The sequence below is a fragment of the Cynoglossus semilaevis genome, chromosome 16 (genome assembly GCF_000523025.1).
Source record: "Cynoglossus semilaevis isolate Cse_v1.0 chromosome 16, Cse_v1.0, whole genome shotgun sequence".
In the NCBI taxonomy this organism is placed as follows: Eukaryota; Metazoa; Chordata; class Actinopteri; order Pleuronectiformes; family Cynoglossidae; genus Cynoglossus; species Cynoglossus semilaevis.
This window is the reverse complement of record NC_024322.1, coordinates 2,294,756-2,308,546: the sequence shown is the minus strand read 5'-3', so window position 1 is coordinate 2,308,546 and position 13,791 is coordinate 2,294,756. Positions and strand designations below refer to the sequence as shown.

The 13,791-nt window shown below is 42.4% G+C and overlaps 2 protein-coding genes across 8 annotated transcripts in view; both read left to right on the top strand.

Moving 5' to 3' along the window:
* Window positions 1–8,084, top strand: part of etv5a (ETS variant transcription factor 5a) — an 11,912-nt gene extending 3,828 nt beyond the window's left edge. For 3 of the 7 annotated variants that reach the window (XM_008327961.3, XM_017040053.2, XM_025063695.1), the window contains exons 6-13: window positions 1,737–1,860; window positions 1,998–2,237; window positions 2,325–2,659; window positions 4,231–4,293; window positions 4,753–4,821; window positions 5,096–5,265; window positions 5,359–5,466; window positions 5,611–8,084. In XM_008327961.3, coding sequence (XP_008326183.1) covers window positions 1,737–1,860; window positions 1,998–2,237; window positions 2,325–2,659; window positions 4,231–4,293; window positions 4,753–4,821; window positions 5,096–5,265; window positions 5,359–5,466; window positions 5,611–5,841 — 1,340 coding nt within the window. In that variant the 3' untranslated portion in view covers window positions 5,842–8,084. The remainder of the gene's footprint in view (window positions 1–1,736; window positions 1,861–1,997; window positions 2,238–2,324; window positions 2,660–4,230; window positions 4,294–4,752; window positions 4,822–5,095; window positions 5,266–5,358; window positions 5,467–5,610) is intronic. The other 4 variants (XM_008327962.3, XM_008327964.3, XM_008327963.3 and 1 more) reach the window with 4 other exon arrangements.
* Window positions 8,085–10,061: 1,977 nt separating this feature from the next.
* LOC103391654 (uncharacterized) lies at window positions 10,062–13,749 on the top strand. Its single transcript, XM_008328011.3, has 8 exons — window positions 10,062–10,767; window positions 11,382–11,409; window positions 11,505–11,611; window positions 11,701–11,781; window positions 11,874–11,951; window positions 12,065–12,180; window positions 12,291–12,430; window positions 13,185–13,749. Exons 1-8 carry the CDS (start codon window positions 10,506–10,508, stop codon window positions 13,747–13,749), a joined length of 1,377 nt encoding a protein of 458 aa, XP_008326233.1. The 5' UTR covers window positions 10,062–10,505.
* Window positions 13,750–13,791: the final 42 nt, after the last annotated feature.

The following is a 13,791-nucleotide window of genomic DNA, read 5'->3' as shown; positions in this document are numbered from 1 at the left end:
TCCCCTTTCCCCCCCTCTCTCCCTTTTGAAACCCCCGCCACTGACAGGTTCAGGTTCGAACCTGTTTTTCGTTAGCACTGCTCCGTCCGCGTCAAGATAAATGTGCTCCTCGCATGTCGGAACTCCATTCTGAGAGAGGATTCTCTCTCCGTCTCGTTCTCCCTTCATTTTGAGTTTAATCAACCGTTTGGCATGGGCCGTCACATGAGCCAGGTTTTCTAATCTGATTTCACACTTTCATGCACTTCATCCCCGCTGCTAAAGTGGGCTAGATTCCAGTGTACAGGCAGCTCCTGAGCCAACGTCCACAACAACAGTCTGTACCCCGTCCTCCAACCTGTTCTATGCTGCCTTCTGCTTGGCTCCGCGCACCGCCTGTAGGCTTTAGCTGAGGGATACATTTGTCCCCCTTCGTAACGTCTTACTGCGTTTATGTTTTCTTCTGATGCGTAGGAGATGGCGACAGGGTGTGGTTTCCCCGACTCTTTGTTGGACCAGCCTTTCAAGTCTTTGGTTTATGTGGCGTAGTGAACTGTAAACCAAACACTAGCCTGCAGGGCTTGAACCAATTATTGGGGGTGATGGATTGACATGTGTGTGTGTTTGCTAAGAAGGCACCATTTAGGGCTGTGTGCACATGTGGGATAGCACTGTTGTGGCGGACTCGCTAACCTCGTACTTTCTGTGTGCTGCGTAGGTGTGATGCAGAGGAGGGAGTTTGGCAGTTGAGCTTGTTTAAAAAAAAAAAAAAACGCGGTGTGTCGTTACTGCTTATCCACTAAAACCTGAACGTCACATAATAGTAACGATAAAAAGGAAGACAAATTTGGAATGAAATGAATCAATTTTCTTAAGTAATGAAGTCTGGTCAGTCCTCAGAACCACTTTATGATATTAAACTGGTAAACTTAAAAAAGTACTCGTGAAATGCGTGTGGCCTGACATTTGAAGGTATTTATAACGAGTAGTTTTTTGTTAAGGTAGTTAGAGAAAGATTTTCAATACTTTCAGATTATGTTTGATTTCCGGCAGGATTTAAAAAAAGAAAAAAAAAAAACAGCAGTGAATGATGCGGGGGAGTTGATGAGTTTCCTTTTTTTTTTTTTTTTTTTTTCCCTCCTCTTCGCATGGAGCCTCCTTTGAACCTTTGACGGCTCGCACCAGAGACCTCATGTGCCCATTGTTGGCTCTGCCTGAGTCCATCAGCACCCTGGGTGATTTATTTGGCTTCTGCTCCTCTGTGCCCAGGGATCTAGTTTCTGCCCTGCTATTATATGGCGCCTCGGAAACTGCTACTGATACGTCGAGAGCTGCATCTAGTGTCTAATGGTTACAGCCCAAGAGAAGAAAATCATTCACTGCCATTAGATTACAGGCACACTGATTCATGGGTATTGGTATTGTTTGGCCTAATGGGAATCAGACGAGGAGTTTGATAGCTTTTGTGTGTGTGTGTGTGTGTATACTGCGGTCGGTATCATGCTACCCAGCATCTGTGGATGGATGGAGTGCAGAGTCGCCTATCATTAGGGCAGATGATAAATAGCCGCTAAGTGGCTCTGTCGGTTCGAGGGGAAATGCGCAGAGGGGTGCCCGTGCCACCTCCCTTCATCCGTCAGCTCCAAACGTTGTTAAATGGCCGCTGCACATTCGTGTGTGTGCGCAGCTTCAATTAGGCCATATCTGCGGTCGTATCTGAGGCGCTCAATCAGTGCCGATTCTCTGTTTGTCTTCAGTAATGTTCCATGGCCCTCCGCCTGCCAAGATCAAGAGAGAGCTGACGAGCTCCAAGGAGCTTTCCCCCTGTCGTCAGGACAGGAGTCCCATGCCATACGGAGAAAAGTGCCTTTACAGCTACAGGTAAATGTCAGGTCGATCAAGAATGACCAAAAATGATGAATATTTCCTTGATATTTGATTTGACAAAAGAATCATCATTGTCGATTGGGTCGTCGTTGTTGTTGTTGTTGACTTGTGTCCATGCCCTTCCTTTCCAGTGCCTGCGACAGGAAGCCCTCTCCAGGGTTCAAGCCATTGACTCCTCCCTCAACACCGGTCTCCCCTTGCGGCCCCGCTAGCACGCCAGGAACACCTCCACACCCGCATGTAGCCAACGGTGCCGCTGGGCCAATTCCGGTGCACAAGCCAGCTCTCCCGGTCCACAGCCACAACCCGCCCTTTGCTGTACCCTGTGCACCCATTAGCCAGAATGCTAATAACTTCACAGCCGAACACAGGTTAGCATCGGGGCAAACTAATGTTTGTCTACTTTTAGACAAAAGGTCTTTAGGTATTCTCAATATCATCGTTTTTCTCATTTTCAGATTCCAGAGGCAAATGTCAGAGCCATGTTTACCCTACCCTCCGTCAGAAAGTCAAGGGCGGCCCCCATTTTTGCCCCAGCCTCACAGCAGGAGCAGCGTTAACGACGGCGGCATGGCCCGTGACGGGAGGCCACCGTACCACCGTCAGATGTCGGAGCCGCTGGTGGCTCTGCCTCCACAGAGCTTCAAGCAGGAGCTCATCGATCCGCGTTACGCCGAGCAGGGCGTCCCCACCAACATGGGTCCCCCAGGTGCGCCGCCGGGCCCCCAGTGTCAGGCTGCTTTCCATCCCATGGCCATCAAGCAGGAGCCCCGTGACTTCTGCTTTGATTCTGGTGAGTGTTTTATTCTTCTGGTAATAAAACCAACCGACCGTCCCTTTGCAGATGAAAATGATTTGTCTGTGAACAGGTTGAGGAATGTTTTTGGACCATATTTGTTCTGGGCACTTGGCTGTGAGTTTTAGCATGGAGCAGAGGCAGAGAGCTGGACTCACACACACACACACAGACTCACACACACACACACAGACTCAAGGGCTAATCTGTATCATTCTTCTAGAGTCACGTCAGCCAAGTAAAAGTGGGTCCTTTACTTTGGCATAAGCCTCCAAGGGCAGAAAGTAAATGGGTCATGTAGGCAGGTGCACAGAACCTCTCTCGTTGATCCTATACCTGAAATAGATCTAGGCCACGACGTCCTCAGAGGATTTGATGGTCTGCGTTCTGTAAGGTGCCTTGAAAGTTGCTTTATACTTTTTTTTTTTTTCTTCGGCGAAGTTCAATGATTGTGTCCCAACAAACTGCAACCGATGAGATGTCGCTTACATGCGAGGTATCGTATCTAAAGAGACATTGAGACTATCTCTGCTCATTCGTGCAAACTGTTGTCCAGTGACGTAATCGCAAATCCTCTTAGCGTCTTAAATACCCACGTCACACAGACTACGTGGTCGGAAAAAGCTGCATGTTCAGCACTTGAGGGCCACTGTGAAGTTCGTCGTTCTGGAGATCAGGTGTCACGAGGTTTTCACTTCGTCGCTTGTCAATATTCTTATTAACAAGCTATGTAAATTTGGTTTAAAAAAAATAAATATACTCTATTACTTTTTTCAGTATTTTAAAGGTTTCTGTAGTTTCCTGTAGAAATGCTATCCAGAAATTCCAGCTGTAATGTCCAAAAGTTTCTAAATGGCCACCAAAAAAAACGTTGTCGTATGTGTGCATGGTTCGCAATTTCTTTTCTTAATGGGTTTACCCTTTTAAGAAAGGGGGGAAAATAGGAGTGAGGGGGATTTCTTAATGGGTTTACCCTTTTAAGAACGGGGGGAAAAATAGGAGTGAGTGTGTGTGGGGGGGTAGAGGAGGAGGTTGTGCACTTTGCAGACTCTGTACGGCGAAAATGAAAACCAGACCATGCTCCCCTCAGAAGTAGGGGCCGGACTAGCATAACTCAATTGTCATTGAGATTTAATACAGCAGCCATAGTGCTAATCCTATTTAAGGACAAACGGGAGATGTTGTGCTCCCTGATCTGGACTTTGCTTTACTCCTACATTTATGCGCATTGGAGCAGGCGGGGGGAGGGGGTAATTGATCATCGGTCAAACACGACCACTGGTTGGACAAAGATACTTTCTCTATCCTTTGCTCTGATCCTTTTTTTTTTTTTTTTTCCCCTCTGTATTTATATTTGCCTACGTGACCGAAAAGCGCTCGTATAAATAGCTTGAACTGGACGTTGAACCCTTACGAGCTGCAGATACAATATCAAAGTGGAGCGTATCAGTGGCTCGGTGGCACATGTCCAAATATATCCGTCAGCTGTGAGGTGGATTTTGATGTAATACACACTCCCATAGGATGTTGAGCTCCGAGTTCACACCCCCTGTCTCGTTTGTTTACAGAAGTCCCCAACTGTCAGTCATCGTTCGGGAGAGCAGGCAACTACTACCAAAATAACCACGAAAGTAAGTTTGGACCGATTACGGCCTACTTCTTTTGGTGTCCGTCAATGTTGAGATTGGGACTGTCAATAATGGCCGTCTCGACTTGCAGAAACCGTAGATTAGAGAGGGAGGTAATCTGTTTAAATACATCGTCCACTGCGAAGGAACCACTTGGTGTAGTCTACCCTCTTGTGCAGGAACAATTTTCGGTGCCTTGGTTTGGTACTTGCCCCATAAGGGCGCAGTCCAAATGTCCAAATAAATCATGACAATGTCTTTAATTGTCGTCTTCCAAACTACAGGACCAAATATTGTTTGTTTTTTTTGCATCCAAATGTCCAAATAAATCATGACAATTTCTTTAATTGTCGTCTTCCAAATATTGTTGTGTATTTTGGTATTTTGTTTTTTTTTTGCGTAGTTGCCTGAACAACAATCTTATCGTCACACTCTCTCGTTTTTGTTTTTTTTCCGTACCAGGCTTTCCCTACGACAGAGATGCCCAGTTGTACTTTGACGACACCTGTGTGGTTCCTGAAAGATTAGAAGGTGAGACCCCCCTTCAATAAATAGGGATTCGACTCGATCTTTAGATTCTCCTCGGCTGCAGATGCAGACAACTGCGAGCGTTCTGCTCATAATGAATAGCTGGTCCGTTTTACAGCCTCCGTCTGGCTGGAATTTCTCACCACACTGTGGTCATGGTAGAGGACATAGCTGACTGACACTTCTCCACTCTCTGTCCTTATTGGCCTTCTGCTTCTCTGCTATTGTATAAACGACTTTTTTTTTTTTTTTCCCCATTTTTCTCTTCCATTTGCAGGAAAGGTCAAACAAGAGCCTCCCGTTTATCGTGACGGCCCACCGTATCAGCGCCGCGGCTCCCTGCAGCTGTGGCAGTTCCTGGTTACCTTACTGGACGACCCAGCCAACGGTCACTTCATTGCCTGGACAGGTCGTGGAATGGAGTTCAAACTCATTGAGCCTGAAGAGGTAAGAAAAGTCGAGATGCTTAATTAAGACTCTTTCCGGTATCTGTGGAAGTTGTTGATGAATCTGATGATTCATTTTTGTTTTTTTCCTCAGGTTGCTAGGCGATGGGGAATCCAGAAAAACAGACCAGCTATGAACTATGACAAGCTAAGTCGCTCGCTGCGTTACTACTATGAGAAGGGCATCATGCAGAAGGTAAAGGCACGTTCACCTTTTTTTTTTTTTTTTTTAACATATACATGAAGTTAACTGACATCCAAATTTACCGACTCCACGTTTAAGTCGATTTCAAAATGCTCAGCGACCGCCGCTGTTGGACTCATTCGTGATGGTCTCGTTGTTCAGGTGGCAGGGGAACGCTACGTGTACAAGTTCGTCTGCGATCCCGAGGCCCTCTTCTCCATGGCCTTCCCGGACAACCAGAGGCCCAACCTGAAGGCTGACCCCGACAGCCTCCCAGGCCTGGAGGACGACACGGTGCCCCTCACCCACTACGACGAATCCACTCCATATGTGCTGGACGCTGGGGAACAATGCGTGTCGGGCTTAACGTTTCCTGAAGGCTACGGGTACTGAAGCAGCAACTGCAGGGGAGAACGTGACCGACGTACACGTCACACACGTACCCGTTATATGTCTCCCTCTCTCTGCCCAATTGTAAAACTCACACCTGGATCCATAGACGGACCGGGACGTCTGCTCGTTTCGATGGTTCCCTCCCCCTGCTCCCCGAAACGTCTCGTGGAACTCTCAACAGTAGTAGCTAAGACTAAAAGAGGGGGGAAAAACCCACAAAAACACCTAACAGAGAGACAAACAAAGAGGGAATTCTGAAGGTCTTTGAGGTCAAACTCGACCGCAGTAGCGTGGACCCAGCGGACCCCGGTTGCGATGGAGACCAAACTGAGGGAGGCCAACGTCAAAATAAACTGGCATCCACCACCCACTGCCCTGCCCTACGTATATGACTGCAAAACTTAATACAAAAACGTCTGATTTTTTTTTCCTTCTTTTTTGTGACAATCTGCTTTTCTTAAAAAAAAAAAAACAATCAAATAACCAACACAGTAAAAAAAAAAAAGCTAACAAATAAAGTACAAATCAAATGAGAATATATATTAAATGCAGCATTGTGCTATAGTTGCCTTTTTGGGTCGCTCCCTCTGCCCGTAACTGTTTTCTCCGTACCTGCATCCGAACATCAGAATCTGTGAAAGGGCTTTAATTTGCAAAAAACAGATTATGATAATAATACAAAAAAATATTTTGACTTTTAAAAAGAGTATTTCTTGGTGTCCCAGGACTCTCAGGTTTCTGGGCTGTAGCTGTATTTCAGACTACTTTTTTTTAAATGGTTCTTTTCTATTTGTTCAAATTGTATCTCCCCCTCTTTACGTCTGGGTCATATGTTCTTTCTTCTGAGTAGCTGAGGTGTTCCTCCACACAGATAAAACACCTGTCTATGTCAGGCTGAACTGGACCAATCAGTGCGACAGTAAATTAGACTCGATAATGACAGGAGTCTGTCAACATTTCCTGGTCCCATTGAGTGACACGCTCTACAGGCGTTAGAATCGACATCCTTATATTTTCCAACATTTGTTATGAACTTTATAGCTATCCAAAAAAATTTTTGTACTGCTGTACTGTTATTAAGGCCTTTAGAGTCGTGTGGCAGCATTCAAGTCACATGACATTAGATGTTAACCTGACACAAAGCAAAAAAAAAAAAAACTCCTCCACCAGCTGAATTTGAAGGTGCTATGATTTGTGGAACATGACTAGTCCACACGGTCACCTTTGGGTCCATGTCCACCATTCTAAACACATAATATACATCATTTTGACACTAAAGAATGTATGACCCAGGCCTTAATTTTACATCCTAAATACCCCGTATCACGCCATCCATCACAGCTGGGTTCTTTTATCGGAAATATAGCACTCTATCTTTCCCATGTAGGAAAAAAAAACAAAAACAAGGATATATTCAGAGATTGCATATTTTTGCCGGATAATTTACAAAGTTATAACTAATCGTGTATAATAATAATAATAATAACCAGTCGCTAAGCTCCTTTTCTCTTTTGTAAACTCTCTGGATGCTCAATGTTTTCTTGGCAGTGTCTTAGTCCCTCTGATGTACCAGTATGGCTGTAGCACCGGACAATTGCATGCATAAACCAACCAAAAAAAAGTGAAAGTCAAGTTCAAGTTAATTCTGTCACCGTTTTTAATTTCACAATTAACCACACGACACGTGATCAGAAAAACTCTCTGCTTCTCTCTGCATGGTCCACTAACATATCGTTGTTTTACCGTCTCTGGACAAAGAAGATATTCTTGAGTAATATTATATAACAATATAATATTCCCTGCATTTTCTTCTCTTTTTTTTTTTGTGTGCGTTTATTTGTTTTTGTACGGGGGCAAAGACTTATAAAAAAAAAAGTATATATTTTTGCTATAAGGCTGCGTTTGTTTTTGTTGTTTTTTTTCTCGATTTTAACGTATAAGCTGTATAGTTCCAGCTTTAATAGAGATGTACCTTTTTAAAAATGACAAACTTAAACATCTTCTTTCTTGCTATGCTACCACTGCAGACTGTTTAGAACTGAGACGAACACTGCCTCCTGTGGTCGGAGACCAGACATGTTATATTTTGGCAATGTATCATGAGATCCCACCTCAGACACAGAGGTTGTCTGCACTTGTACAGGCTTTAGTCCCGCCTCCCAGCCCCTGTCACAATGTGTTTCTTACACTGCTGAGTTTGTAATAATCTGTACTGGGTACAATAAACGCTCTTCTATGCTCAACTCCCTCTAGTCTTCGTGTGTTTATCTCACCCCCTCCGCCCCCCCTTCTCTTCTTTTCACTTTGGAGTCAGTCGGTCAGTCAGCTGACTGCTTTGTTCTGGCAGTCACTCTGCTTGACCTGGCTGATTTTCTTAGTCACATGCCTGTCCTGACTATCAGTGGGTTAACGTTTTACTCTCTTATGAGTTCTGCTTAATGACTTTCAGCAACACCCATAGAAGGGAAAAAATATATATGCACAAGAGGACAAAGAAAACTCCCATCCAAATCCAAAATTTCCTCTATGGACTTCACGGTTTTCATATAAAAATACAGCACCAAAAAATAGGACGTAAAACAATAAAAACTAAGGATAATATATACGGACGATATTGAAATTATATTAAGGAAATGAAGGGGATGGTGTATCTTACAGTTAATAAAGAAAACCAAATATGGATCACACGCTGAGCCAACACTTGGCAACAGTGGGTTGAAAAACAAACAAACAAACAAACCAATCCTAAGCAGGTTTAACTGTCCTACTGTAGATGGCTGCAAAAAAAACTGTCGGTTTGGCAGTGTTTGACCGCCAGGGTGGTGTCAATTTGAGACAATAGATATATCACTGTTATCCATGAGACGCTCGGCTACTGAACAATAAAGATCCCCACCACTAGAGGGTGATAATGTGACAGTCAGATACCGTATTTAACATGATCCGCTAAGCAGCAGAAGGCACTGAGCCATATTTGCTCAAGTGCCATCCAGTTAATTAAGTACAGCTTTGTGAATGAAGGCATCGAGGTCGAGCCAAGGGTCAGGTGTGTGCAGTTTAGCGCTATCAAACAAAGTACATGTGCATTCAAAACTGAAGAGGTATTGGGAAACCCGGTGAAATCTTTGAATAGAACAAGGTCTGTCCTGTCACTGACTGGAAACTCTAGGTGTTCTACTTACAGCCAGTAAGTAGGTAGACGTGTGGCATGGAGTAAAAAAAGTGATCACCACAGCGGACGAGTTGGTTTTACCTGAGATAACCTTTGAGATGCGGCAGTAAAGAAGTTGATGACCATGCCACTCTTAAATTAAACCTTTAGTCACTGTGTTGCAGACTTGGCCTCAGACATACTGCCTCAGTCAGGCAACTAGAAGACCTCACTGCAGTCACAAACGTTGAACTGCTGTTGATTTTTCTTGGATATTACTAGGATTGTACTTCGCACAAATACATATGGTTTTATGGTGCTAGCTTAAGCGAGGTTCGGTTCAGGAATGCTTCTGCTGCATGAATTCACTGAGAAACTTTCCGCACTAGCAGGATTGTGTTAGTGTGTAAAGTGATGATCAGAGTTCCACGAGGTGATGGATGCTAGCAGGAAAACCATCGACTTAATTAAAACTAATGGCGTGAATTCCAAATGTTTTGACAAGCTTCGCAAAAATGTAGGAGCTGGTCATGTCCAGAGCTCTATCACAGTGAGGCGAGATTGCTCTCAAGAAACAGCTGTGCATTTTGTAGCAACAAACAGCAACATAGTTGTTCAAGGTCTCAATAACAATACGTTCGTTGTGGACCCAGGAAAAGAGGACAGAGATGTTTCTACTGCACCAACTGTGGACTCCATTTTTTTTGTCCATTAAGAACTCTTTGACTGAACAGAAGTAGTTCTCGCTTACAGAAAATGCCTGTGTTTCTTAAGTAGTGTGAGTTTGTGAAGTTGTCTTGGTACTAAAGGAAACATCTTTTCATAGTGGGTCACGATTTAATTAACAAAAGACGCTTTTAAATAATAACCTCCTTAACAGCCTCACAAAATAAAAATAAATGCTCAACAATACTTTCAAACCAACCTTCTCCACAGACTAATTAAGACAGGATGCAACAGAATGTCACTGACGTATAGACCGCGATACAACACTGCCCTCTAGTGGATGGAAACATTGTGGGTCACTCTCCAAGGCGCAAAGAAACTGGTTCGTCTTCTTCTTCTCCCCCAAACATGTGAAATATTATCGTACTTGGCAACGGAAAGAATTTTTCAGCCATTACAAAAGATATATGTCATATTTGTGTGGAGCTACAGCATTTCTGATTGGGGCTGGGTACAGAGTAATACCGCCGTGGTCTAGAAAATAAAAGCCTGTTTGAACGGCAAAAATTTTTTTTACCACTTTATAATGTAAAAGGGGTTGGTAGAGGATGTTTTATTTAATTTTTTTTTTTTTACAGTTGTTGGCAGGTGCGTTAGCAGGTGCGCTGTATTTATCTAATTAGCCTCTAGCTCGAAGCCTCAAAAAAATTAGCCAAGTAATAAGGTTTGGTTCTTTTAGTTAATAAAAAGGTGAACACGCCAGCAAAAAAGTTAAATATTTACGTTTTTGTTTTTACTAAATACGTTGAAACCCTAACCAAGGCAAACCTTTTTTTTAAAAGTTAAAATGGCGTTTAACCATGTCGATGCATCCAGGCTGTCGGGCGCTTATAACGAACCGTGTCTTCCTCACCACTATCATCATCATCATCATCATGGTTTCATCATTAATTCTTTATGGGCAACGCCGTGTAATTTTCCAATAACATCAGCAGTAGTGTTCGTTGACAGCCCGGGTTACACTTCGTGGAACTATCCAGGTTTTCTGGAAGCTTCTCGTGGAACAATTGGTTTCGTCGGACCGCTGCAGGAGACACAGTCAGAGCAGAGTAAAACGATCTTTGTTTGGACGATAAGTCGATATTTTACAGTTTTAACATATATAGACTTCAATTTGAAGATTAAAAATTAGTAAAAAGTAAAAATGTATGCTTAAAATATATACCCATTAATGGTCAGCTTTACCAGTGCTTTACACGTTTGCTTAGTTTGATGCTAATGCTAACCTAGAGTAGATATTGGAGTTAATTTAATTGATTTGTTGATTGTTGTTGGTTAACGTTGTCAAAAGTTCTCAAGTCCCAGACTATATATAAGCTCTGGACAATGTTTTGGGCCCCAGAATTGTATTTTAATTTAATTTTGTCTACATGTACAAATACAAATTTTAGGTTTACGTTTGTCACACTCTGTGTTAACATACTTTGGTTAAACTCTGATAAGTGTAATAATGTCAATAATCAGTTGATACCAAAAAGGTTTGGAAACTGCCAAGAAGTGGATGAGTAGAAGATTGAGGAAGTTTTTATTCTCTATAATTAATAAAGGTTTTTGCAGTAATATTAATATATATATTATTGTGTCCACATTAATTGTAAACTAGTATGTCACTGGTGTTGACTTTTTTTGTTTTTTTTTCCTGTTTCTATGCCTTCACCAACAGCAAAGCGCAGGACGTGTTTTCTGGAGAGGTATTTATGCATTTGTATAACTGCAGTTCAGTATGTACAGCCCATGTAACAGTGGTTTTTAGATTTTAAAAAAGCTGTTTTTCTCCATGCTGCAGGTCTGTATTTGATCTGGTGAAAGAACATCCTTACCTGGATCTGACAGACCCAAAACTGCTTGGCTGGTATCTTTCTTTAACTGCACAGGACCGAAGCATCATACTGGGTATGTTCCGTAAAACTAAGCTTCAACTTCACCGTTTTAAAATTTAACATTTTAATTTGTAACATGTCATATTATTATTCTTTACCTAGATGAAGGAGGTTTTCATCGCTTTCTGCAAAGACATCCTGCCTTAGGATTGACCGATCATCACGTTTATGTAAAGTTTGAGTGTGAGTTTAGGATCTAAGGTTCTCGTAACATTGCATTTCAGTGGGATTTTTTAAAATGTAGTAATAAATGCTGTCTTTCATAAAACCTGCAGATCCCAATGAAACGAGCAGCCTGTTGTCTCCGTCTATGAGTTCCAGTGGTCATAAGTATACTTCTAATACTCAAAACAGTCAGTGTATTCAATTTAAATACATTTGCTTTAAGAAGACAAACCTTTGTACTTGACAAGGATCCCTGTGGCTAATACTCTGCATCGATTTCTGCTATATGTGCCTCATCCAGGCCTGGAGATGCTTCAAGATAATTTGAAAGACCACTTATGTCAACAACTGGTTCCCCAGGAGGACATTTTTGATACACCCTCCAGCGGCACCGATTCTCAAAAACCAATCAACATGGTATAACGTTTTCAATTCATCTGTGGAACTTTTTTTTTTTTTTGCCTATGATTTAATTTTGAAATGTATTATGTTTTCTGAACCTTGAACAACTGGTTGGGGTTTTCAAGGATCCAGAAGGCTTGGAAAACTGCTCCTTGGACTTGGCGCTTGACCAGTGTTTTCAAAAGAAAAATCTTGAGGAAAATTCAGCGATGTGTGGACAGAGTGCTAACATCGCTGCTAACCTTGCACAAGCAAATCCATTAAAGTGAGTATGAAATAACTTATTCTTTTATTGACTTATTTAGAGCTATGAGAAGGCTTTAAGCTTTTAATTTTTGCTATGTGGTCTCTATCAAACTAAATGAGCTGTAAATTTATACAAAATCCCCAAAACCGTGGTTCAGTCAGGGTCAAATAGAACAGTATTATTATTTTTTTTAAGCTGTAAGATTGTCAGTACTCAGACTGGTTCATGATGGCTAGACTGAAAAGGCTGCAGCTTTAGTTTAGAAAATGCTTATCCAGCTATTACCACCCAAGTGAAAACTTTTACAGAAGGCCAAATGTATTTTGGGATACAAGCTGTGCACCATCCAGCTGTTAGCTAATCAGCAGAACTAGATTATATTTTATTTGGGTTATATTTATGGGTATCAAGGAACTATGTAGATCAGGGGTGTTAGTTCAGGGGCCACACTGGCCGCATCAGTACACGTTTTCCCTGTATTTTCCTGCAAATAACTACAAGTATATTATTAAATATTCATATTTAATGAAATATCATTTGACAAAACATCATGAACATTAAGTGTTGGTGCATTATTTTCACTTTCAAACTTCATCAAGTGGGCCAGATTGAGCTCCCTGGTGGGCCGATTTTGGCCCGCGGGCTATATGTTTGACAACATATGATTGGTATGCGGGCTATATGTTTGACAACATATGATCGGAATGTATAACCAATCATATGTTTGATCGGTTATACATACCACATATTACTGATCATTTCCTGTTAGTAGGTCAGACCAGTCATTTTATAACGAGTGCTACTCAGAGTACTGCAGCTGTGACAGCATGGAGAGTGACGACCATGACGACAGCATTGAGAACCCTATTCATTTGCATGGTCATCCAGAGCCAAACAGGAAAAAGTCCACCAATGATGGACCAATTCAGAACAAGGTTGGAGGTGAGCAGGATGACAGGTTTAAAAACATCCTGGGGGAAGACACGAGCATGGTCTGTCTGGACGGCAAGGGAACGATGGGTCATCAAAAAGACGGTCATTCAGGTCTGGCCAAAGCTTACAAAGAAGCAGCAGTAGATGCCAGTGACATCATAAAACCTGGACGCACACCAGAGAACATCAGCGTTCCCAGCTGTAATGCTGTGATTGGACCAGACCTGGCACAGAGCTCTCCAGTTTCTACTCAAACTGAGGCTGAAGCTCCAGAGACTGCAGATAAAAACGTCATGACTGAGCTCCAGATTTCAGATCTGAACTTTGTATATCAGGTAGGATTTGCTTTCCCGCTTGATTTAGGAAATCATGCACATTCTCTTTCAGTAGGAACTGTATATTAGTAAGACATTTTCTTACGTTTCCTAAAACATATTTCAACACTT

What these genes read in the sequence shown, in the direction of transcription:
- LOC103391654 (XM_008328011.3), top strand. Translation starts at nt 10,506, where the DNA reads ATGGCGTTTAACCATGTCGATGCATCCAGGCTGTCGGGCGCTTATAAC. An exon ending in GGAGACACAGTCAGAGCAGA is followed by an intron (nt 10,768 to 11,381) that starts GTAAAACGATCT and finishes CTTCACCAACAG; the next exon opens with CAAAGCGCAGGACGTGTTTT. An exon ending in GGACCGAAGCATCATACTGG is followed by an intron (nt 11,612 to 11,700) that starts GTATGTTCCGTA and finishes TTCTTTACCTAG; the next exon opens with ATGAAGGAGGTTTTCATCGC.